The sequence below is a fragment of the Marmota flaviventris genome, chromosome 10 (assembly GCF_047511675.1).
Source record: "Marmota flaviventris isolate mMarFla1 chromosome 10, mMarFla1.hap1, whole genome shotgun sequence".
In the NCBI taxonomy this organism is placed as follows: domain Eukaryota; kingdom Metazoa; phylum Chordata; class Mammalia; order Rodentia; family Sciuridae; genus Marmota; species Marmota flaviventris.
Window position 1 is genome coordinate 21,425,645 of NC_092507.1, and position 27,248 is coordinate 21,452,892.

General features: G+C 36.3%; 1 protein-coding gene across 10 annotated transcripts in view; it reads left to right on the forward strand.

The window, feature by feature from the left end:
• Epb41 (erythrocyte membrane protein band 4.1) overlaps positions 1-27,248 on the forward strand; it is a 155,550-nt gene that overhangs the window by 50,706 nt on the left and 77,596 nt on the right. For all 10 annotated transcript variants that reach the window (XM_071617551.1, XM_071617546.1, XM_071617545.1 and 7 more), the window contains exons 2-5: positions 6,247-6,724; positions 10,194-10,403; positions 13,518-13,622; positions 21,845-21,887. In XM_071617551.1, coding sequence (XP_071473652.1) covers positions 6,254-6,724; positions 10,194-10,403; positions 13,518-13,622; positions 21,845-21,887 — 829 coding nt within the window. In that variant the 5' untranslated portion in view covers positions 6,247-6,253. The remainder of the gene's footprint in view (positions 1-6,246; positions 6,725-10,193; positions 10,404-13,517; positions 13,623-21,844; positions 21,888-27,248) is intronic.

Here is a 27,248-nt window from a genome sequence, read left to right on the forward strand (position 1 = left end):
GGTGGTATCCTATTTTTTCTAGAAGTGCAAATTAATGCATGTAAATTATGTCATAAAGGAAAGACACTTTCCTGGAGTTTGGGAGGATTAGTGTTATTGGGAAACAAGCTATTTTCTGGCATGATCTTCAATTCTTAAACACCTTTTCTTCTTCTCTGAAAGAATGTCATTCGATTCTGTCTGATTAGAAATGTAAAAGGGCCTTTTATCCTTTATTTTTTCACTTCCTTATTCTTCTAATTCACATAGCAACTCTGAATTTATAACATAAGAAAATAACCCATTTGACCAGATATAGTAGAGTAGTATATGGCTATAATTCCAGGTACTCAGGAGTCAGAGACAGGAGGAATGTAAGTTTGAAGCCAGCCTGGGCAACTGAGTGAGATAAAAAAAAAAAAAAAAAACAACTCAAAAAAGTACTGTGGAAGTAAAAAGGGGTATAGATATTGCTCAGTGGTAGAGCATTTGCTTAGCATGTACAAGACCCTGGATTATATCCAACTGTCTTTAATCATAACATTTTAATCATAATGCACACACAAACACACACAAAGTAATAAAAAAGTAATTTAGAAAATAACCTGTTTGTATTTCTATTCTAATGTCCCTTTATTTATTTATTTTTCTTCCTTCCTATTTGTAAATCTTAGCATTGGATAGGATTTTAGAGTTCAGTTAATGTAAAGACCCACTTAATAGAAGAAATCTTTCTCTGGCATCCATGATAGATGGGCATTCAGCCTGAGTGAATACTTTTGGTGATAATAGTATGTATTCTATGTGTTGGTTTCATATATGTGGATTCCACCAACTGCACATAGGAAATACTAGAGAAATATGCATCTGACTGAACAAGCACAAACTTTTTTCCCTTGTCATTATTCCCTAAACAATACAGCATAACAGCTTTTGACGACACTTATATTGAGTTTAGTATTATAAGTAAACTAGAGGAGATTTAAACTATATAGGAGGACACATGTAGGTTTTATGCAAATACCATGCCATTTTGTACAAGGGATCTGAATATCTGTGGATTTTAATATGGGGAGTCCTAGATCTAGTCCCCCATCGCTCCCTAGGGATCAACTCAATTCCCAAGTACACCATTTATTTAATCATTGGTTATCTCTAATTATTAGGATTTTTTTCTTTTTACTTTATTCAGATGAAAACTCTGTAATTTTTTGCCCTTAGGAAACACATGCAGCTCTTGAAATTTGTGAGCGTACCAATCACATTCCTTCTTTGGATTCTTTTTTTACTAGGCTAAGCATCACCATATCTTTACCCTATGATACAGTCTTAAATTCCATCATTATCTTCTATCTCTTCTTTCACGGAGTCTGTTCTCTTTAGGGTAAACTGCCTAGAACTGAATGTAAGATTTACAATACAATATAAATACTGTGAACAGAGGGATTATTACATTCCACTGTATTCTAGATGGAAAGTGAAGTCCAGGACGTCAGAGACTTCTTTTGTCTTTCTCACTAGTGTAGCCTCCTGCATACTATAGCACCTAGAACATTGTAACATTCTCAAAATTTATGTTGAAGTGTCAAATGTGGTCATTATAATTCTAGAAATGCAGCTAAAATTGTTAGCTGATTTAGAATTTTATTTCTGTTGGGGCATGTTCAATCAAGACCTTAAAATGTTTTTCTTGTAAACTGTTTTCACATTGTGTAGACTAAAATGATGGAGGTAAGTGAGGCTGGTGAGGTAGGAAGAAGTCGCGTCATTTAATTAAGGACCTGTAATTCAAGTGAGAAGTGGAGACTGGCACAAACCTGATAGTGGCAGAGAAGGTGGAACATAAATCGGCTCTAAATATGTTGGAGGTAGACTCTATAGGACTAACGGATTTGGTTGGGAAGGGAAATGGAGAAGGCAAAGACAGTGTTGAGGTCTATGGTTTGAGGTCTGGATGGTATGATTGAGCCATTTACTAGGATAAGAAAAACAGAAAATTAAGAGTATTTCTGAAAATGTCTTGAGAGAGTTGTGAGATGCCCATCTCTCTTCTATTTTGGTTCCATTGCTGTATGTCTTTCATTAAGCCATTTATTGAAGTGGGCCCAAAGAGGTGTATTATGAAAATGCCTTTAAGGTCAGACCTGAAACTGCTAGGGTTAATGAGAAGCATTCTAATGAGAACAAGCTAGAGAAACCAAGGACTGCAGTAATTCGGAAGCCTTGGTTGCAAGGCTTTTCAAGTTTCTCTGTCCAGTCAGGATTGGTTTCAGCTTCCCAGGGATTCCCATTGTGAGTGTTTATCGATAACCTGAATTTATCCAACTTGTATCCTACTCTCTGCTTCCACTTTATTTATTCACTTCCCTATTTAAAAACTCCAGTGGTGGGGCCGGGGCTGTAGCTCAGTGGTGGAGCGCTTGCTTTGCATGTGTTAGGCACTGGTTTCGATGCTCAGCAAAATAAAGATATTGTGTGTCCATGTACAACTTAAAAAAAACCCAAAAACCTCCAGTGGCTCTCCACCACCTTCAGGATGAAGACCAAATTATTTAAAATAATATTCACGTCCTTTCCTAAGCTGTCATTTTTGCCTGTGTCTGTTTCCCCATTCCATCTTCACATGTACTCTCTGTAAAGAAAAATCTGCACATGGTTGTGGGACTTGAAATTGATGAGAACACAGTGATCTTGGCTGAATTGAAGAGGCTGTCCATAATTTCTCAACAATAGGGGTTTATTTAACACAGAAGCATCTCTGGGGCAGAAGCCTCTGAGACAGATACAACCTGAGAATTTACCAAGGAATTGCCACTTTATAATATATTAATAGTTTTATTAAAGTATTGCTTAGCTGTGTGAACTGAGGCAAATGTCTTAACTTCTCAGAGCCTGTTTATTTATTGGGGGAAATGAGAATGTCTACTTACAGAATGGTTGTAAGATAACATAGTAAAACATTTAGAATAATGTGTGGCATTTAGTAGGTTCTCCATAAATGGTAGCTCCCATTTCTCCTCTTCTCTCACCTTCTCCCCCCACCTTTTTTTTTGGTACTGGGGATTTAACCCAAGGGCACTTAACCACTGAGCCACATCCCCAACCCTATTTTGTATTTTATTTAGAGACAGGGTCTCACTGAGTTGCTTAGTGCCTCACTTTTGCTGAGGCTGGCTTTGAACTTGTGATCCTCCTGCCTCAGCTTCCCAAGCTGCTGGGATTATAGGCATGCTTCTGATTGCAATTAGTTTAGTTAGTGATAACTATTCTAACCTTACTTCCCACTACTTCCTAATTGTAACCTTATTCCAACCATTCTGAAATTCTTGCTAATTCCTGAGGAGCTAGAGTGGTGTCATTAATGCCAGTTGCCCTGCATGGAATTCCTTTTGCCCACTGCCCTTTAAGTCTCTTTCTGTTGACATCTATACTCATCTTTCAAAGCTTAATTTAAAAGCCACCATTTCAGCATGGCTAATCACTCTAGTTTAAAGTTCTTAATTTATAGTTTTGTGTTACTTCATTGATTTCTCTCATAATTTTTTATCTGATTAACGTACTGCCTTGTGTTTCAGTATTTATTTCTCATCTCCTTAAGAATTGTGTATTCTTTTTTGGTCTTTCTCAGCCAAGGTAAATCCTTTTTTTACCTGATTAGCACCCAGTAATTGTTAATAGATCCTCTGTGAACTAATTTAAAGAGTATTATTACCAATATCGAGTCATTAAATTTCATCCCTAAATGTTGATGGCAAGGTAAGTTTTCTTAATGTTGCCAAACTAGTGTTTTTATGAAGTTTTCCACTGAAGAAGTTTTAATGGAGCATTGACTGTACTAATGTTAGATATTTAAAAAAAAAAAAAAAAAAGAAAGTAAGTTCTCATTTGACCTTTTCAATCTCCTGGGTGTTGGGGTTCTAACATTTCTGATTTGCTTGAATATGCAGATGCATATTATTAAAACAAGTGTATCGTTGATACCAGATGGGGTTTGGAGGATTAGGATTGAGATGAAATGGGACTCATCACTTGTCTTCAGTGCTGTACTAATCTATCTATCTTTCTTTCTCTTTCTCTCTCTCTCTTTCTTTCTTATCAGGAGGCTTCTTTCTGACATCAAGTAAATAGATATCTTCTTTTGGATTCTGTATCCAGAATGAAAAGAGTATCATTTATACAGAAAGGGCCTGTTTGTAGAACCTTTATCCTGTTTTTGCTGCTTGACTTCTTTGTGTCTTCCTGTGGTTACCTCTCCTATCATTTGCAGTATGAAGAATTTGATAGTATGTGTAACTGATTTGTCAGGAGGTTTTAGCTAATGGTCCATAGAATTTTTTTTTTGCAATATATTTTTATTTATTGTCGTACTGGGAGTTGAACCCGGGGTTGCACTGCCACTGAACAACACCCCTAGCCCTTTTTAAATTTGAGACAGGTTCTCACAGAGGCTGGCTTTGAACTTGAGATCCTCTTGCCTCAGTTTACAAAGTAGCTGGGATTATAGGTGTTTGTCACCCCACCCAACTTTTTGTTGAATTTAGAGCTAAACTAAGATAGTTTCATTTATATGATTTATCAGTTGAATTTATATTTTTATGTTTATTCTCTCCCCCTTCTCATTCTTACTAATAGCATTGCTACCCAAGTGTAGAAAGAACACACATACAAACTGTCCTTCAGCATTCATTTTTATTTTTTCTTTTGTAAACTGAGTTGTAGCATTTCTGTTGATTATTGAATTGTTTGAATTCCTGGTCATTGTTTTCTATCATTTCATATATTATATTACCTGAAATTGTTTCAGTATGTTCCAAAAGAATACTTTTGTGAGAATACGATGGGGGCAGTGAGAGTCATCACTTTAGCTACGGTGTGTGGAGACACATCACAAAAAGGGTATCATCTGAGCCGGGGCAGTAAGGATGAGAAGGGGACCAACCTTCAAAGAGCCAGGAGAAGAGCATCATAGTACAGACAACAGCAAATGTGAAGGACTTGAGGAGGGAATGAGTTAAATACAGTTCATTAATTCAGATTATCAATATCTAAGTAAAATTACTTGGTCTAAATCATATGGAAATGTTTCATTGGCAGTATAACAACATGCTGTTGATGGGCAGGGAGTACTCTTAGATGTAACAGTGAATCACATAAGATCAATGATAGTCAAGTTCATAGCCTAGTGTTTTAAAAGTCTCCCTGTATGTTGGTTATTATTATTAAACTAGGTGTGATAGTGCTCTTTGGCTCTTATCATAAAGCTTGATTAATAACATAGGGATTTTTAGTTCAAAAGCCTAGAAATCAAGTTTGAAAGTTCTACAGCCTGCCTCTTCTCTTTCCCTACAAGTGAATCAATATTTGCTTTCTAAAATTTTCTTCTCTATCTTGTTTCTCTGTTTTAATAGTTTCATTTCCTACTTTCAAAAATGCTGAACTTTCAAAATCATATTAGAAATAAAAATGGCTTGCAAGAGCTTAAAATAGGATACTCCTGAAAGAGGAAATCTCTTGTGATTCACTGTGTATCTCTCATCACTATTGTCTGCTCTAATAATAATCAGAATTCTGTTTGCTGGTTTGTTTTTTGTTGGTTGGTTTGTTTGTAATGGGGAGTGAACCCATGCGTGCTTTACCATTGAGCTACATCCCCAGGGGCTCACTAAGTTGCTGAGGCTGGCTTCAAATTTACAATCCTCTTGCCCTCAGCCTCCCAGGTCAATGGGATTATAGGTGTACCACCACATTTGGCACGTTTGCTGTCCTCAATGGAGATGTGTATTCATTCTAAGAATATAAGAAAGAAGAATAAAGATTTGGGGAACTTTTAAACTTAATCATCTCTTGGGGTATGGAGAATTTTTCAGAGGTTAATTTCTGCAAATTCTGTACCTTCATATTGATACCCTCAAGGGACAATATGCAACAAGATCCCTTTTTTAGGAGGGATAAAATGGTATTTGCTATGTGCAGTTCTGAGCATTTAACTTAATGTCTGTTGTTCACTACATGGATGCAATAGGTATTATTTTAAGCTAATTTCTTTATGTGCATATCTTTAGTGACTCAAGGCATTAACAATTTATTCAGGATGTATAGGTAAAATGTTTTTGTACTTCAATGGAAAGTTTCATGTTTAATGGATTGGAGTTCTGTTTGTTGGTGATTAAATACCTAAACATATGAATTCTTTAGGGCTTAAGTATTTGCCTACACTTACATGTTTTGTTTATGAAGAGCTCTTCTTTTCCATCTTCTTTTTCATAGCAACATCATGACAACAGAGAAGAGTTTAGTGGTCGAGGCTGAAAATTCTCAGCACCAACAACAAAAGGAAGAGGGTGAGGGAGCCACAAACTCAGGACAGCAGGAAGCTCAACTGGAAGAGGCTTCTCAAGCAGCAGCTGAAGGGGACAATCAGTGTGAGCAGAAGCTGAAGACATCCAATGGAGACACTCCGACTCACGAAGACCTGAACAAGAACAAGGATCGGACGTCAGAAAGCAGAGGCCTCTCGCGACTGCTCTCCTCATTTCTCAAAAGGCCCAAATCTCAGGTCTCTGAGGAAGAAGTCAAAGAGGGAGAGTCAGATAAAGAAAGAGGTGAAGGAGGTCAGAAAGAGACAGAATTTGGAACCAGTCTCGATGAAGAAATTATTTTAAAGGCCCCAATTGCTGCACCTGAACCTGAGCTCAAAACAGATCCTTCCTTGGACCTTCATTCATTAAGCAGTGCAGAAACACAGGTAAGGAGGTGTCAACCCGGGGAGAGGGCGTGTAGTGGAGACAGGTTATACACTTCATTTCACTGAAAAACATTTGGTTTCATTTCTTATGAGCCAGTTAACTTTGGCGTTGTTAAGGATAAACAAGATAAAACTTTGGAGTTAGCACTCTAAAGAAATTAATGTAGTCACTGGAAACTTGATTTTTAAAAAGATACAGTCTGTAAATCAAAGAAAAGGAAATGAAAGAAAAGTATCAAGTGAGTTTGTTCAGCCCATATATCATCTTGCTGTCATATGGAAAAGTTCAGGATTTTAATGAGAAAGTGAAAAAGAAGTTAGGTTGTTTTGAGTTCATTTTGGTGAAATTCTTAGAAATGGAATAGTTGTCACCCAATGTTGTCCTTTTATGGAACTTTTTAGAAAAACTGTATGATTCAAGCCATCCAAGGGTATGAGATAGATTAGAACCATGTCTGCCTTATTCTTCAACTAGATTCTATTACTGCAGAATGTAAGACGTAGATGAGGAACTCTAGCTCTTTCTATCACTGTGTAGCATTTATTAGTATAGGGCCTGAGTCTAAAGTTTGGAATATATATATATATATATATATATATATATATATATATATATATATATAGTTTTATTAGAATTTTCTTAAAAGATTATATATATTTCTAGAAATAGTACTTGTATATTCAGAATGCTAAAGGGAAAATTAGGATAAGATGCTAATTGTGCATTTGCTATTAGTGAAACAAAGTTGAAAACAGGATTTACTGTATAGTGTAATCACTTTGAATATACACAATAGAATCAGACCAGGGAGTTCAAATCATAGAGAAGTGACACTTTTCATTTTATCACTTTCCTCCTTCCCACAGTGGGGACAGTGATATCCACCTCATTGGACTTTTGTGAGGTTTAAAAGAAATGAACCTGTAAAACATGAAATATAATAAGCACTCAATAAATGTTAGCTATTATAACTCAGTTTTTAAACATGGACAGTAACGGCAAAGAAACCCTATATGTATTCTCAGGTATTGCCATATAAGCATTATAAAATAAATACCTTAAAATTTAAGACAGAAAACAAAGAAACCCCACATATTATGATGTCACTACTTTAATTTTTGGAATATCAAAAGAGTTAAATTACATTGCTTTTCAGGAAGTCTGGTACTTTCAAAGGAATTTTAATTGCTCCCTCTTCCTTTTATGAAAGGAAAAATCTTGTTTTAGTTAGCTTTTGAATCAGAACTTGTCTATTTTGTCGAAAGATCATGGATTTGTATTTATTTTTTTTCACATTTCTATTGGTGCATTAAAATTGTATATAATGATGCAATTTGTTATTACATATTCATACATGTGCACACTTTAACAATATAATTTGACCACTATCACTCCCCAGCCCTAGATTTGTATTTAAATCTATGAAACAGGTGATAGACAAAGTTAATTTTAGATTTAACTAAAATCTCATCAAGACTTAATTCAGAAGTAAGATAAATTATATGCAGGTATTTATGTATGTTTGGAGAAAAATTAACAAAATAAGTTAGTAGTGTTAAGTGGTTATTATTTAAAGGAATAAACTATTTTAGGCCTTTGGGAACTAGTATTTGCAATCAAAACCTAGTGGATCAGAACGTGTGAATAAGGGTTTGAGTTTGCATTATAGGATTGTATCAGTTTTCATTCAGGATAGCTTGGATTTGGGGGAAACCAAAATATTTTTTAATGTTTATTTATTTATTCATTCCATAAATACCTATTGAAATCCTACCATGTATGTCAGCCTTAGGGTGGATGTACCTTGATAAATTAAAAACTACACTATAGCGAAGAGGTTTAAGATCATGGATTCTGGAGCCAACTGGTGTGTGACTTGTATTATCCTAGTCAAGTTACTTTGACTTCTGTGACCTCAGTTTCTCATCTGTCAAGTGGAGATAATAATAGTACCTGCCCCACAGGGTTATTATGAGCATTAAATGAATTCCTGTAAGTAATGATCTTAGGACAGTAACTGGCTCACTGTAAATATTGGTCATTATTTTCATTATAAAACAGATGGTTCCTACTCTTGTGGGTTTTGTACGCTAATGGAGGAAACAAGTTTTAAGTATAAAATTAGAGTTTATTTATGATAAATGTTATGAAGGCAACAAATGGTGCTGAAGTGACAAGTACTAGAGCAGGGATAGGGTGACATGATAGCTAAAGAAGGCCTCCCTGAGGCTGCATGAGATATTGTGAAGGTTGGGTATGGGCCTCGTAGGCCACCTTCAGTATCTAATGCAGGAGCCAAGTCATTAAGTCCTTTTTTCCTAGATGTCAACCATGTATTATTTTGAAAGAAAAGAATTAGTGAGGTTTAGTTAAAATCTTTCAGCAGTTGTATTATGTTGAAATTAAAAATATGGCTGCCAAAATATTATCCGATTCTCCTGTGTTATGACTTAACGATTATCCTAGGTGACCCAGATTTCAATATGTATTTTCCATCTTTGAATTTTGTTTACATTTAGCATGATTGTTCCTGGTAGGAAGGAGTTAACAGTCTTTAACCTATTATGTATATTTGTTCAATGTGCTAAAATAGGTCCCATTGGTAAAATTGAGAATATGTGGCAAGTCATATTTTATATAATTATTTTTTTTGTTTTAATTTTTAAATTTTTTTAGTAATACATGGGCACAATATCTTTATTTTGTTTATTTATTTTTATGTGGTGCCGAGGATCGAACCCAGGGTCTCACACGTGCGAGGTGAGCACTCTACCATTGAGCCACAACCCCAGCCCCTGTTTTAATTTTTTAAATTGATTTTTAAAAAATGACAGCAGAATGTATTACAATTCTTATTACACATATACAGCATAATTTTTCATATTTTGTTAAAATTTAGGAGCATGGGACAGAAAGGATAAAGTTTTTTGTCTTTGTACTGAGGACTGAACTCAGGTGTGCTTTGCCACTAAGCCACATCCCTAGCCCTTTTTAGTTTTTTACTTTGAGACAGGGTCTTGATAAGTTGCTGAGGGTCTCACTAAGTTGCTGAGGCTGACCTTGAACTTGTGATTCCCCCTGCCTTAACCTTCTAATTACAGGCATGTGCCTAGCAAGATGATGAAGTTTTGACAGACTTTAACAATATCATATAATGTTATAGTCAGAAAGAATATATAACACTGAGAGCAAGGGATTGATGTCTTACAATTTACCTGAAACCATCATTTATTAATTTGATGGAATTCTATCTGAGAAATTTTGAGAATAGTGAAGTCTGTAGATCTTTTGGGGGATCATAATATATTTTATAAAAATAATCATTTAATGTCCACATATTTGCTTTAATAATTTTTATTTTTCACTTAGTATTTTTATTGGTAGGATTATTGCAGGTAAAAGTATATTCATTCAACACACTTTGTAAAATGTCTTTATTACTTACCTCATGATGCCATGGACATGCAGCCAGCTCAGGAAGAACACAGAGAAGATCTAGATTTTGAAACTAAGGAAGGAGAAGGAATTGAAGAGTGCTCCAAAACAGAAGTAAAAGAAGATCCTGAGTCAAAAACAGAAAGAGAATTAAAAGCTTCCCAGAAATCAGTCAGACGACACAGAAACATGCACTGCAAGGTTTCTTTGTTGGATGACACAGTTTATGAATGTGTCTTGGAGGTGAGTGCCTTTTAATTTAAGTCCAGTAGCCAGAACTCTTACAAATTGTTTCATGTCATTGGAATAAATGGTGCCTTTGCCTGAGACAAGGACCACTCTAAGGACTATTTCTTTCCTTGTTTATAAAATTTATTCTTTTTAGTTATACATGAAGGTAGAATACATTTTGACATATTATTCATACATGGAGTATAATGTCCCATTCCTGTGGTTGTGTATGATGTGGAATTACCCTGGTTGTGTATTCACATATGAACATAGGAAAGTTATGTCTGATTCATTCCACTGTCTTTGTTATTCCTATCTCCCCTCCCTTCCCTTCATTCCTCTTTATCTAATCTGATGAACTTCTATTCTTTGCCCCACTCCCCATTGAGTGTTAGCATCCGCATATCAGAGAGAACCTTTGGTTTTTTGGGATTGGCTTATTTCACTTAGCATGATAGTCTCCAGTTCCATCCATTTACCAGCAAATACCATAATATTCTTCTTTATGGCTGAGTAATATTCCATTGTGTTTATATACTATGTTTTCTTTATCCATTCATCTGTTGAAGGGTTGGTTCCATAGCTTAGCTATTGTGAATTGACCTGCTTATAAACATCGATGTGGCTGGGTCTGATGACTATTTCTGTGAATTGAAATGTTAATAGTGATTATCTGGAGATGAGGGTGTGAGAAGATTATGAGTGAATCTTATTTCTCCAATTTCTTTCTCTATCTTGTTACTTAAGCATGTGTTACTTTTGCAATAAAATGTGCTCTATTTTTTGGTTTTAAAACAGATGTATTTGTTATTATAGAGTTCTTTTTGATGACTAGGTTTCCCAAGATAGCCTCAATTTCTGATATTAGATCCAGGTCTCCCTATGTTTGTCAAAAAAATTCTGTTTGTAACATTTCTGTTCCCAGACCTAAATCTTAATCTTTATCTAATGTATGTCTTTAGTGCCATAAGATAGCATATAAAAATGTAGATCAAATAAACCATTTCTTAAAATTCCTAATATTTTATGAAAGAATAATTAATTGAATCATTATTGAATTAAAATGTCAGAGTTATTCAGTTTCTCTTTTGCTCCTTCAGGACAAGTTAAAATACAGCATCTATTAACTAACTTTTAAAACTAGAGCAGTAATTGCCAATTATGATATGCTTGAACTATGAGCAATTATTGTGATTGTTACTAATAGCTTTTATGAATAAAACATGCTGTTCACATTTTCTTAAATCTTATGTATACAACAGATTATTTCTAAATTGAATTTTGTGCAAAAGCAAATATATCCAAATACAAACTCTAAAATATTATGTTATATTTAGTAATAGGTATTCTCTCTCCAAGTTTTGAAAAGGAAATCAAGAAAAATGTACTTTTGCCTTTGAAGATAGCTACTGCACCGGGAAACCTAGGAGAGACCCAGAGTTTACTTTTTCTGCTTCTTGCCACTAGCTAGCGTAGAGATAGGAAAACTATTCCACATTCATTCATTCTTATTCAGTCCAAGATCTGGATATAGGTCCTTGTACTTATAACCCTTGGGAACAGATGTGTTTCAGAATTCAGAATAGATTGAAATTTAGAAAGGTGATAAGTATGTATTCTGCATATTTCACAAATTTTGCAATACACCCAATAGGGTCTGTAGCTGTGTCTGCAGGGCTTAAATATATTTCTATAGTGAAATGTATGAAGATTCATCCTAAGATGGATAAATGAAGACCATAAGTAGCTTCTTTATAGCTTCAGTCAGAATTTCCTCCAAAAACTTTAGTGCCCCCTTCGATCCCAAAAACACTTTTAATTTTTAGAACTGGATTTTAAAATTAAGAATAAGGGAATTAGGGACCTATATATGAAGAATATTCAACTCATCTTCTGACATTTGTAGTGAATGCAGGAGGAAAAAGAAAAGAATGATGAGATAGAAATGGGTTAAGAATGAGGTGAATGAACATTTGTATGAATTACTAATAGTCATTTGAAATAACTCATTAAGTGGAGAATGTGTCATCTATGTGGCCTAAAAAGATTCCTAGGGCTGGCAGTGTAGCTCAGTGATAGAGCAGTTGCCCAACATTCACAAAGCCCTGGATTCCATCCCCAACACTGATTTTAATTTTTAGAAATATTTTTATATATTTCTCAGAAGGCATTAGCATGTCCAATTTTTTTCAACAATTTCTGTGAATAGGTAGGACAGGTATGAATATTCTTATAATTTTATAGATAAGAAGGCTAGTATTAGTTGCAATGGCTCAGGTTAGTTGAAGCTGCTTAGTTTTTAAGCTAGTGAATAAAGGAGTTAGGACGTTTTACCTCTAAATCACAGCCTCTAAGTTAGGGCCTTTCCTTCCTATAAATGGGAGCATAAGTACCAAGTACTTGGGAGTTGTTTGACGTTGTAGGTAAATAAATATTAAAATGATTTGTAGCACTACCGAAAGACCTGTTCCAACAGGTAGTGTCTGTAGGCTATCTAGAATTTTATGTTATATTTCTCTTGGGACATTTGTTCTGAAAATGATGGTCTAAGGATTTCCACAGCCTGACAGTTGATTCAGCTGGTTGCAGGGACTGGCACTGGCCCACGGTATGTTTCAGGAATTATTGCTCCCCAAATAAAGAATGTATGTTTATGATGGAGATGGGGGGTGGAAGGTAGAGGAAAGGTAGCTTTGCATTGAAACTGTGTCCAAAGTACTATTCTTGTGTTGCCTATGTAAGCTGATGAATTGAAAGACAGTAATTTAAATCATACTGTTCTATGAGAATGTGTGGCCACCTGAAATTTAATAACCAAAGGTAAAAGAGGAAAGTAAAAAGTAACAGTTTATTTCATTTGGTGATAAGTACAAGGTTAAGAGGAAACCTCAGCCGGGCAAGCCTCCCAGCTGCTCCGGAGGCTGAGACAGGAGGATTGTGAATCCAAAGCCAGCCTCAGCAAAAGTGAGGCACTAAGCAGTGAGACCCTGTCCCTAAATAAAATACAAAATAGGGCTGGGGATGTGGCTCAGTGGTCGAGTGCCCCTGAGTTCAATTCCTGGTAGCCCCCCTGAAAAAAAAAAAAAGAAAAAAGAAACCTCAACTAAAATATGTTGTTTATTGCAGAAACATGCTAAAGGACAAGATTTGCTTAAAAGAGTATGTGAACACCTCAATCTTTTGGAGGAAGACTACTTTGGTCTAGCCATTTGGGATAGCGTAAGCTCTAAGGTAAGGAGACTGCAAGCAGTGTAAGAAGCTGACAAATTATTTGAATTCTTTGTTGTTACTGTTGTTAAGAATGTAGTTACACCTGTCTCTCTAAGTGCACTTAGTCTGTTCTAGTTTCTCAGATTTTCCTTCTATAATTACCTTCAAAGCAAATACTATTGCTAGTGTGTTCTTTAATCATTGAGAGAAAGTATCTATCATATATTTTTAAATAGTAGGGAAAGTAAAGAGGTATATGCCCTAATTTGCAAGCAAACAGATGCCAGTAACTTCATATATTATGCAATTAGTATTGTATCTGATTCATAGGAAGTTTATAATAAATATTTGTTGAATGGATGTAATTATGATACATAATTTACAAGCAATGTTATTGAAGAGAATAAACTCTTAATATTATTAAAAGAATCATGTAACGAGTCTGACATTTTCCCCAATCTTAAAGGAAACCGGTTGTTAACTTGTGTCGAAAGGAGAAGAATGGGTGACAACACCCATTCACGGAGGAGGGAAGAAAGGTTAAAAGGCAGGCATTTACCTCAGAACGCTTGAATTTCCTGCGCCAATTAATTGAAGTTGCAAATCTTTTGCTTAAAATCTACTGATGAAAACTTAAGTCCGGTTTTTAACAAGTGGTTGCATGTGCTGTACTTGATACTGTAAATAGAGCTGTGAATAAGGAAGACATAGTCCCTGCCCTCTGGAGCTTCCAGTTCAGAGTGAAGATGACATTGATTCCTGGTGTGATGACTGTTATACTAAAGGAAGTACAGGACGTCATGGAGTTATGGCCGGGGAAGTTTTCTCTGGGGAGGGGATACTCAAGCCAAAATCTAAAGGATAAAATGGGCAAGTGAAATGACAGAATGGCTGCGTAAAGACCTACGATCGAGAGTAACGTTTGAGGAACTGAGAGCCAGCTAGGCTGGCTGAACACTAGAGGTGAGGAATAGAGTATAGAAGAATCTAGAGAGCTGCTCAGGGTTTGGAGGAGTCCTGGAGAGCAGCTTTTATAAAATGTTGGTTCTTTTTCCAAGATGATTTCAAATTATTAAGAAAAACTGAAGCTAGGCATGGTGCTGCACTCCTGTAATTCCATTGGCTCAGAAGGCTGAGTCAGGAGGATTATAGGTTCGAAGCCAGCCTCAGCAATTTAGCTGAGACCTTGTCTAAAAACAAAAGGCTGGAGGTGTCGCTCAGTGGTTAAGTGTCCTTGGGTTCAATCCCTGGTACCAAAAAAAAAAAAAAAAAAAAATAGTTGAGGGGCAGCAGCGTTGAACAACTGTAAATCCTATTGATTAGGTTATTTAGGTTAGTGCAAACTAGAAGTAGAATGACAATTTGCCTAAGTAAAAGTATTTAGTCCTAGTAGCTCCCTCTAAATTTGCAAAAGTTTGTTCCTCCTGTGAACAACTGTTGATTGTAGCAGAAGAATTGTGTCTACCAGCAAGTACTAGGTTAATATTGTTCCTTAAGAACTTAACCTTTACTTTGTCTCCTTAAAGGATCAAACATGCTTTTATTAAAACTATTTCTCACTAGCAAAGGAACATTGAAATTAATTTTAAAAATAAAACAATATCCCAAAACTACAGTGAAAAACTTTCTGCAGCTGTAAGCTAAAAAATTCTACCAAGAATCTGGGGAAATACTCTGAAAAATATTTATCTTACATTCGCTTAATGAGAATTTTGATGTCTAGAAATTGAGTATTGTTATATTGTAGGGGGAAAAAAAGGTTCATTTGAGAATAATTAAGAATTCCATAACTTGCCCAGTAAATAAAGTCACTGCTGGAAATAAATTTTCTGTGAATCACGTTTCTAGAAGCTAGCTCATCTAAGGGTTTCAGCAGAAGAAATTCTGCTGTTGAGTTTCTGGGGTCCATATTGGGATAAAATTTTTCAGTTTCATTGAAAACTTTTTACCATTATTGGTGTTGTCCATACTCTGTCCTGTGGAAAGTTTTCTTTATAGCAGTTTCTACTATCCTAGTTTTTAATAAGCAAATATTAAATTATTTTATTTATATGTTTATGTGTAAAGTGTTTTTTAAAATATCGAATATAAAAGCTGAAGAGCAAAGTGCAAACCTGCCTATGTAAGGAAATATCCCTCATAAAGTATTTCTGGAAAAAGAAAGGTGATATCTCTGAATCACAATCTTGTGGGAAGCCATTCTCGCAAGTGATTGGGCACCTCCCTGATTGGGTGTGAGGCGTTCTGGCTAAACTGTGTGGGAACTAATCCCCACCCTCTCTAGGTGCCAGAGCTCATCCGTGTGGGGGTGTGACTGACCATTGACCCTGAGACCAGTCACTGACCCTGACCTTGGAATGCTGTCCCCCTCAACCTTCATTGGATGGAATTTTTCCCTGAATTTCTTGTTCCCCAATAAAAGGCCACTCCCTGGCGTGCTCTCTCTCTCTCCTGCTAGTCCTGAGTAAGCCTCGCTGCCCCACCGGGTGGCTCGAGGCAGGAGCCAGAGGAAGGGCCGTCTCAGACCTGGTCAAAGAAAAAGGTAAATTGAGTTTGTGTGTTTATTTTGATCTCACTAGTTAACTAATATGCTTCCAACCTCTAGTATGAAGCTAGCGTGCTGTTCGCGCGGCGGACAATCTACCTTAAATTTCCCTGATAGCTATAAGACCTTTCCAGGGAGATCTGTGGGCAAGTGATCCTAGGAATGAAGGGCTTATTATAGTCAGCACATTGTCAGTCTGTGGTGTAAATCAGGTCCTTAAAGGATATCCAGCAGGACCATGGTCAGAACCTTTCTGTTTCTTGATCCTTCTGCATAACTTTTGGTCCCTTTCCCCCCAAGCCCTTATAGAACCAAGCTACTAGGATCTCCTGCTCCAGAGTTATGAGATTTCACATTTCTGCATCTTAGTGTGGGTCGGTTTTCATCCATTGTTTCGGCTGTTGTTTATATTCTTCACTGGGTTGTGATTATCTCAAGAAAATAGGTGCCCAGCACATTGCCTGCCCTGAATATGGCAGACATTCAATAAATTAATTGAAACATATTGTTACACTTTATTTTTTTTAATGTTTATTTTTTAGGTGTAGATGGACACAACACAATGCCTTTATTTTTATGTGGTGCTGAGGATTGAACCCGGGTCTGGTTATGCTAGGCGAGTGCTCTACTGCTGAGCCACAATCCCAGTCCCATATTGTTAACTTTAGACTACAGCTTTGTCCTTACTAGTTGGGAGTTAGGTAAATTATTCATACCTCTCATTGATAAAATAGGAATGATGATGAGATAATCTTTATGAAAGCATGCAGAATAGCCTTGCATGTAGTAAGTGCTCAATAAAAAAAAAGGAGTTTCTCCACTTCTGCTGACAGGTGGGGTCTGTGTGCTGACAAAGGTATTGCAGCTTTTAATGGTGGGCTATGCCCTCCAGTGTTGCAGCAGACCCTAGTAGCTCACTGCCAATTTATTCTTTCTGGGTTCTTGTCTGGAATTTGAAGAGTGAAATCCATAGACCAAGAAAAGTGAGAATAAGAGTAGGATTTATTGAAGTATGAATAGAAACAAAACTCTTTTGGGTGAGAGGGGACCCAATTAGGGTTGCTGCCTGAGTGTGCTATTCTAGGGGTTTATATAGGGTAAATGCTATTGGTCCAAAATTTATGTTAATTAGGGTTTGGAAAGGTACTAACACTATTGACTAGCACTAGTACTAACACTAGATTACCGGGCTGGCTGTGAGGCTTCCAGGCAATCGGGGAGCCATGTCATTCCCATTGATATTATGATAGTAGTATTATTTTACAATTAAATTACAAACGGGCTGGGGATGTGGCTCAAGCAGTAGCGCGCTCGCCTGGCATGCGTGCGGCCCGGGTTCGATCCTCAGCACCACATACAAACAAAGATGTTGTGTCTGCCGAGAACTAAAAAATAAATATTAAAAAAATTCTCTCTCTCTCTCTCTCTCTCTTTTCCACTCTCTCTTTAAAAAAAAAAAATTACAAACAAACCAAGGCCTCCACTTAATAATTTGTTGATCCTAATCTGGAAATGCATTCTGGAGCACCCTTCAGGTTGAATAAACTACCTAATCTTTTCTTAGGAAGGGTGTGTACTGAAGAATATTATGCTTCTTACTTAAAATTGATGGTATCTAGCCAGATTATGGGACTTCGTCTTAGCTATTGGAAAAAGACAAAATTATGACTAATTTAGAGATTTAATTGACTTTAATTGGTTAATTTAAAGATAGAATTGACTTTGATGAATAGTTCATGAATAGGGCAGCCCCATCCTGCAGAATAGATTGAGGGCTTCCACTGGGCAGGGAAGTGGGTTTTATAGGGTGGGATAAGGAAACAGAACAGTGTGTGTGTGTGGGAGGGAAACAGTGGGCATCAGGTTACTTTTGTAAGGGTGAAAACCAAGGGGACGTTTTTTTAAAAGTGAACTCAGACTAGAATCTTGATTTCAAGAAAAACTGATCTGTTTGAGGATATAACTTCTTCCTTCAGATTTCAGTTTGATTACCTGACATTTAGCAGGAGTGACTCCATTTTGGTCTGATCTTTGGGGGCCTATGGTACCGGAACTCATTCCAAAAAATGCCCTACATGATTTTTGTCTAACACTGTCATTCCCTATATCTATTGTCAATAAGCCAAGTTTCTAGAAAATACCCTCTCTAGAAGAATATACATATTAATGAAGTGACTAAATCTGTAAAGTATGTAGTCTTGTAAGACAATATCTAAATTTTTGGTCATTAGAAATACAGAAGGTACTAGAGCCATAAAGCCTTTTGGTCTCATCCCCCTAGTTTTGTTTTCACTGTAGGGAACTCAGGGGCACTTTACCACTGAGCTATACCCCCAGCACCACCACCACCCCCTTTTTTTTTAGATGATCTTGCCAAGTTCTCTAGGCTGGACTTAAACTCACAATCCTCTGACTTTGTCTTGGAGTAGCTTGGATCACAGACGTGCACCACCATGCCTAACCATCCCACTAATTTTACAAATGAGAAAAATGAAGCATATAAAATCAGAATGGCTTTCGTCTTGCACAGTTTACTCCTTCAGCTCTTTGCCTGCTCCCCCATCCTAAGTGATTTTCTTTTTATTCTTTGTTCCTTGATTTTAAATTACTTTATTGTTTCTTTGTTCTTTCTTCCTTTCTTGGTTTCTACCTACAGAATTAGTTCAAGTGTTGGAAAAAAATGCGAACTATTATAATGAGAAGAAATACTGGTATCCTCTTTCCATTTCTAATCTCTGGTGTCTTCTTTTTGTATATGAAAAGGTTTATCCTTGGATATGTAGCTTCTCTCCTTTAAAAGCTTCTGAATCTGTGTTTTGTTTTCAATCTAGTACCTTGAGCTGGGCGGAAAGTTTATTGAAGTGGCTTTTTCCTCACAGGGAGTGGTTTGAACTTGCTGCTCTCCTACGTACTGCATGATAATAGGCCAGTTGCCCTACTGAGTCTGAGCAGAGAAAAGGAAAAGCGATCAGGAAGCAAACTCTGCTCTGAGAGATTTTTGTGACTATGAATCAAGTTATATGAGTTAAATAGATACTTCCATTATTTTATTTCTGCCTAAAATTATTTATGAATCAATTGAGGATTTTTCTCTTGGGGGGAAAATCACTCACATTATTTACCCTTCCTCCTAATCCTGTCTGTAAGCAAAAAACAAAAGCTCTTTGAGCCAAAGGATTGAGGTTGTAACTCAGTAGTAAAATGTCCCACAGTTAATCCCCAGTAACAATAACAAACAAAAAACTTAGGTTCTTCTTATAAATAATGAAAATTTTAAATTAAGACTACATTCAATTTAATAGCATTTGTTCTTCTTTTGCCTCCCATTTTCCGTGTGGATGAATATTTAAATAGAAACCAGATTGTCCAGAATTGTTATTTTAAGGGACAGCTTAAGATACCTGGTAAAATATAATTCTATAACTGTCTTCTCAATATTTCATCATTTTATAAATTAAGTTCTGTCTCTTTCCTCTAACATTCTCTTCTATTTTTCTTTTCTTTCTTCTTCTTCTTTTTTGATGAACTCAGGGACTCTGTTCTCTGTCCCATAGACTTGATCTCATCGCACCATTTTGCTAAGCTGTATCAGTGCCATTTATAGAGTATTGATTATGTCATATATATGTATATATATTTGATATGTGTGTATAATAGTTTATTCCACAATAACTCCATGAGGAGGGTAGTTTGTACCAAGTACACATATGAAAAAATTGAGGCTCAGAAAGATTATCTTAGGTAAGTTTATATAGCTAATAAATGGTGGAGAGGTTAAGGCAAGGTTATAATTCAAGACTGATTTCAAAGCATGTTCCCTGAACCATTATACTCTGCTGGACCACAATTATCATCCTGCACAACAGCCTCTTATTTGGTCTCCCTGTCTCTAGGCATGCTTCCTCTAATTCATGCTACTCCTTTATTTTAAATCCTCTAATGGCTCCTGCTTGCCCAGAACTTGATGGAGTCCATATTCCTAGCACGGAGTAAGGTGCCTTCCCTGATCTGGCCCTTACTTTCCTTTTCAGTTTTGCGTCTCTTTACCTCTGAGCTCAAGCTGTGGGGAGCTACATATGGCAGTTCAGAAATAATCATGTTCTTTTTTATACTTCAGTGGCTTTCTCATTACCTTTTTTTCTTTTTTGCCTGGATACCTCCTGTTTGTCAAGACTCAGTTTAGATCCCCTAGACACTCTATTGGAGAAACATTTCCTGACTGCCTTCCAGTCCATGCTGGTGCGCATTCTCTGTGATCTCAGTGTACTCTCAGCTCTGTCATGGCACTGTCATAGTAATGGCCACACCTGGAACAAATCGATTGCTCATTGTTCATGTCTCACATTAAAATGACAGCTCCTAAAGAACAAGCACTCTTTTTATAATCTTTTTTTTTTTTTTTGAAACCACACTGCCAACTACATTGAATCATTCCTCCAATATTTGTTTGCTAAATAAAATACTGGAGTTAAATAATTTTAGTAAAAAAGTAACTGTTCTTGTTCACGTCAATTCTTGTTATCTCCAGAAGGTTTTATTTTGCTTTTTTTCTGGTGCTGGGGGTTGAACTCAGGGTCTTCACTCATGCTAGGCAAGTACCCTATTACTAAACTACTCCCCAAGCCCTCTTTTTGTTTGTTTGTTTGTTTTGTTTTCTTTAATTGTAGATGGACAGCATGCCTTTATTTTATTTTATGTGATGCTAAAGATCGAACCCAGTGCCTCACACGTAACAGGCAGTCACTCTGACACTGTATAGTCCCAGCCTTCCCCAGCCCTTTTTAATTTTATTTTGATACAGGATCTAAGTTGCTCAGGCTGGCCTCAAACTTGCCATCCTCCTTCCTCAAGTTGCTGAGTAGTTGAGATTACAGGTATACCATGACACCCAGCTGAACTATACCCTCAGCCAACGTACTCTTCCATTTGTATCTTCATTCTGTAAAAATGTTTTAAATAATTCTAGAAATTTAGTGATTTTTGACTTTAAACATTTCTCAAAGGTTCCTATGAAAGATGTTAATGGAAAGGCTCTTTTCAAGTGCCATTATTTTACATGGTCTACCATGGGCTATGGAGCCTGTCCTGGTGATGTTTGGACCCTTGACAGGGAGAACAGTGAGGGAAAGATTAGTGTGGGCAAGAGTAGTCAGGCAGAACCTAATGGCCCTATTATCCTGTGAACATTAACTGGGTATGAACCATGTAACAGATGTTGTGCTGATGTAGAAAACTTGAACGAGACAAAGGTCAGGGTTGGAAGGGAAAATAAGATTTGGATAATGTGAATTGATTCTGGTTGTAGAATCTTCTCTAGACTTGACCGAATAATATAAATAGCAAGTGTTTATTTCATACTTAATGTTTACTAAGAGATTTCCATATATTAGCTCATTTAATCTTCCTAACTCTGTGAGGTGGGTGTTACTCTAATATCTCATTTTACAAATGAGGGAATGAGGCCTGGAGATGGTAAAGTTACTCAGTTAGAATGTAGTGGAGCTTGGATTTAAGCCCAGCTTCTGAGTCTTACTTTGCTGAACATCATTATGTTTTGTAAAATCAATGCAAAGCCCGTCAGGGGAGATGCAGGCTGATGTGGAGGCACTCTTCCAAGATGGTCAGTGATCCTGCTTCCGAGGACTCTGTTGTTTATGTGTGTTGTGGCTCTGTGTGAATGCCTTTTCTCTTTTTACAGACATGGCTGGATTCTGCCAAAGAAATCAAAAAGCAAGTTCGAGGTAAGTAGATATAGCCCTTTTTATAGTTTTCCCTTTCTTTTAGTAGGTCAAAGGATTTCCAGCCACTTCTGGCTATGAGTCAGTCACTTTAGAATACTAACCATTGCAGATTGCTTTGAAATGACATAAAGCCTTCCCCTGGAAGGAGGAGATTCCATAATAGAAAAATGAAGCAGAGGAGGACACTGTTGAGATGTAGGTTAGATCTTGACCTTTTTTTTTTTTTTTTTTAACAACTAGGCAAAGCTAGGGAAGATAGGAACAGGTAAGAGTAACAAGTGGAAAAGAACGAAGATGAGCCAAGAAAAAATATGGGAGTCAGTTCCCAGAATGGTAGTGATTAAAACTGCAGTAGCCCACTAGTGGGAGTTTGCTGCTAGATCCTGCTCCTCTTAAGTTGTTCTGGACTATTGTATTACAACTTTCTTTATTTCTTTCCTTTCCGTTTTTTTTTTTTTTTTTTTTTTTTTTTGATGCCAGGGATTGAACTCAAGGCCTCACACACTCTACCTCTGAGCCTCGCCCCTAGCCCTGTGTTCTAACTTTCTCCATGTTTTCTTCCCTATACAGTTGTCCCTCTTTATCTGTGGTATCACTTTCTACAGTTTCAGTTACCCACAACAAACTGTGATCTGTAAATTTTGAACAAAAGATTCCAGAAATAGATAATGTATACATTTTGAATTGCATGCCATTTGCAGTCCTGCTCCAGTCTTGCCTGGGGCATGAATCATCCTTTTGTCCAGTGTAACCATGCTGTGTCGCTATCCACCCGTTAGTTGCTTGGTTGCCATTAGGGCTATCAGGTAATCCCAGTATCACAGTGCTTGTGTCCAAGTAAGCTTTATTTTATTTGATAATGGCCATAGAGCGTAAGAGTAGTGATGCTGGCAATTTGAATAAACCAAAGAGAAGCTGTAAACGCTATCCTTTATTTGAAAAGGTGAATTTTCAACTTTACGAGATATATATGTATATATATATGAAAACCATACACATAGAGATTGGTACTACTTAAGATATCAGGCGTCCACTGGGGGTTTTGAGGTGGAACATATTCCCTAGGATAAGGGACCGCTGTAGTTCTTTTCATCCCTTCCAGCAGTCTTTTCCAACTTGAAGTATAAGGGACTATGGAAGATAAACAGAATGCAGGAATAAGAATTGCTTGCCACTGGCTCTTCTGACATTGTGGCTTCACTGTCAGCTTTAAGGCCTCCGACATAGCTCATGCTGTATACCCTGCTCAGACTGGTGTCCCGGGATGAAGAAAAGTATATGTTAGTATTTTGTAGCCTCAGACCCAACAGATTAACTAAGAGGTAGATGCTTTTTGTTTTGTTTTGTTTTGTTCTGATTAAAGGTCAATAGTTATCCTGTGAGTTTAGTTTATTTTTGAAGAAACTTCCAGGAAATGCAGTTATTAATCTTAATTTTTAACTATCACCTGAATGCAAACTTTACTTCCAGAAAATAGACAGAAATCAAGAGAGGCTTATTTAAGACCCTATACTGTAAAGTTTCTCTGTTTCTGTAGCATAACTATTTTACAGTTCAGGAATTATAAAGACTTTTTTTGTCTATTTGATTAATTTTTTTCTGGGATGGAACCCATGGTGCTGTACTATTGAGCTACATCCCCAACCCTTTTTGTGTTTTATCCGGAGACAGGCTTTTGTTAAGTTGCTTAGGTCTTCGCTAAATTGCTGAGGCTGACCTTAAAGTTGCAATCCTCCTACCTTAGCCTCCTGAGTCACTGGGATTTCAGGCCTGTGTCAGCACACCCATCCCATTCATTTATTTTATTTTATTTAAAAAAATTTTTTAGTTATAGATGGATGCAATGTCTTTATTTTATTTTTATGTGTTGCTGAGGATTGAACCCAGTGCCTCACGTGTGGCAGGCAAGCACTCTACCTCTGAGCCACAACCCCAGCCCCCATTCATTTCTTAAAACATCTTTCTTATGGTGAAATGTTTTCCTTTAGACTCCATTTATAATTGTTTTTTTTTTTTTAAAGAGAGAGTGAGAGAGATAGAGGTAGAGAGAGAGAGAATTTTTTAATATTTATTTTTTTAGTATTTGGCGGACACAACATCTTTGTTTGTATGTGGTGCTGAGGATCGAACCCGGGCCGCACGCATGCCAGGCGAGCGCGCTACCACTTGAACCACATCCGCAGCCCTATAATTGTTTTAATTTTATAAAAAGAGAGAAGATGCCAGGCACGATGGCGCACGCTTGTTATCCCAGTGGCTCAGGAGGCTGAGACATGAGAATTGCGAGTTCAAAGCCAACCTCAGCAACTGTGAGATGCTAAGCAACTCAGTGAGAACTTGTCTCTAGATAAAATACAAGAGCCGGGGATGTGGCTCAGTGGTCGAATACCCCTGAGTTCAATACCCAGTACACAAACCCAAAAAACAGAGAAGATAATCCTTTGGACTGCCAGCTCTCCATATTTGCTTTTTATCTATAAAAGCTTGTTTTTTTTTTTTAATGCAAGTCAAAGCAAAAAATATTCAGAATATTTGAGGCATGACTAGAAAAAAATTTCTATCTTCTTTCAGTGAATATGCTTTTAATATTCAATATTACTCAGGAATAATATTATTCATATAAGAGGATTCTTTAGGAGGAAAAGTTAACACAGTGTATGCTAAGAAGAATATTTAGTAGATTCCTAAGTATTAAAAAAATCTCTTGCTAAGAAAAAGAACTTAAATGTTTGGCATTTAAAAAAAATTATATGAGCATGCAGTCTTGTGAAGATATTGTCACTATCTACAATAAAGAAACAGTTGAATTAACTATGATGTTAACTATTATTAATAAATTTTAACATTTTCAAAATTTAAAAAATTATAAAATATCAAATCCTTTCTACAACATGAAAAAAATTATTTTTTCTAATAAAACTTTAATAATAAAAATGTAAACATCTTATTTAGCCTTCACATTTATCTATTGTGAAGATGTTTTCTTTTTTAACTTTTTCATTATACAAATAATATATACTGATGAAAAATTTAAACATTATTGGATATAGTCACAAATTGATATAATCTATAACATTTTCTGTTAAGCATGTACAAATTTTGTGTTTCAAAAATATAAGTATTCCAGGGCTGGGGATGTGGCTCAAGCGGTAGCACGCTCGCCTGGCATGCGCGGGGCGCTGGGTTCAATCCTCAGCACCATATAAAAGTAAAATAAAGATGTGTCCACCGAAAAACTAAAAAAAAATAAATAAATATTTAAAAAATCTCTTTTTTTAAAAAAATATAAGTATTCCATACATAGTTTTTTAAACTATTTTTTAAGATAGATGCTATTAGTATGTGTATCAAATTGAAAGGCACAAATGAGTACAGCACAAGGTGAACCTCCCTTCTTCCCTGTCTTAGTCATGCAGTTTCCTTTCCTGGAGGCAACCATGGTAACTAATTTCTTGTCTTCCTTTTAGAGATGTTCTGAGTCTATACAGAAACACACCCATGGGTTTTTGAAATTCATCTCTGTTAAAAAAGATTTCACAAAATAATTCTTAAGCTGCACTGTGAGATTCTGATTTTTTTTCTTTTTTATTCCCCTTCACATTTTTAAGTGCTGATTTTTCCCCCTCACTAAATTTGTTGTACGTGGCTCATAATTCCATGGTTTAAAAAAGTACCTACTTATATATCTGGAAGTGGAATTACTAGTTTATAGGCTATGTTTATTTTCCTCATTACATGGTATTGCCAAATTGTTCTCCTTTAAATTGATTCTAATAGTTCACACCCCCACCAGTATTATACAAGAGTTCTTGGTTTCCTATGTTTTCAGAAGGCAGACTTTTCTTTCCCAATTATTAACTTTTTAAAATTTTGGACATAATTTCAGAATTACAGAAATGGAAAGAATGGTATGAAGAATTCCCGGATACCCTTACAACCTTCCCCAAAATTCTTCAAATGTTAATATTTTACTACATTTGCTTTATTTTCTTTTATATTTACTTATGCGCATGCATGCAAGGGCATAAGTGCATGTAGGCATGCGTGTGTATACACACACACACACACACACACATACATACACATACATACATGGCTTTTTTTCTGAACCATTTAAAAATAAGTTTGCATCATAGCAGTGCTGTTCACGAGGTCAAGATGTGGAAACAGCCCAAAAGTGCATTAACAGATAAACAAAATACAGAATATTCAAACAATGGCATATTACGAAACCACAAAAAGGAATGAAGATGAACCAACCTGTGGATGAGCCTTGAAAACATTATACCAAATGAAAGCTAAGCACCACAGGGCACACCCATGCTGCACTACTTAGGAGCCTGAAGCCAGAGGATTCTTGAGTCCAGGAATTTGAAGCCAGCCTTGGCAACATAATGAGACTCTGTCTCAAAGAGGGGGAAAAGTGCCAGACACTAGATACAAAAGGCCACATATTGTATAATTCAGTTTAAATGAGCTACCAAAATAGGTAGATTCCCAGTGACAGAAAGCAGATTAGTTGCTGGCAGGGGTTGAGGAAAGGGTAAACAGGAATTGACTGCTTAGTGGACGCAGGGTCTCCTTTGGGAATGAAAAAATGTTTTAGCTAGGTAGAGGTGGTGGTTGCACAACTCTGTGAATGTACTAAGTGCCACCCAATGTACACTTTGAAGTGGTTAACATTATGTGAATTCCACCTCAATTAAAAACAGTTGCAGTCATGATGTCCTGCCCTTCTGCCCCTAATTACTTAATTTTGTGTACCCTAAAAGCTAGGACTTTCCTTCTCCCAAACCCCCATGCTGGATATTGAACCCAGGCTCTCACCCGTGGTAGGCAGGTGCCTAGCCCCACACCAGCAACTTTCTTACATGACCACAGTACAATTATCAAAAGCAGAAAATTAAAATTGAAACAATATTATAACATATAAACATTATTTTTAGTCATCCCAATGATATCCTATAGAGCAAGAGAAAGTAAAACAGCATTGTCACATCTTTTTAGTTTTCTTTAATCTGGAACAATTCCTGAATCTTTAAAGTGTTTCATAACTTTGGTAGTTTTAGAGTATTGACCAACTATTTCATAAGTGGTCAGTTTGAATTTGTCTAATGTTTCCACATGGTTAGATTCAGGTTATGTACTTTTGTTAAGAATGTCATTAAAATATTGCTGGTTTAGAAGGCAGAAATTTTATTGGTGACAATTTTTAAAGCTTTTTCTAGACACTATTTTTATTCTTCACTAAATATTTTCCATAAAATATTGCTAATTATGTTTATCATGCTCTAGAAATAGTCACTAACTAAAGTTTAACTTTACTGTGTTTTAAATTCCAAGTGATCAATATTTTTAACA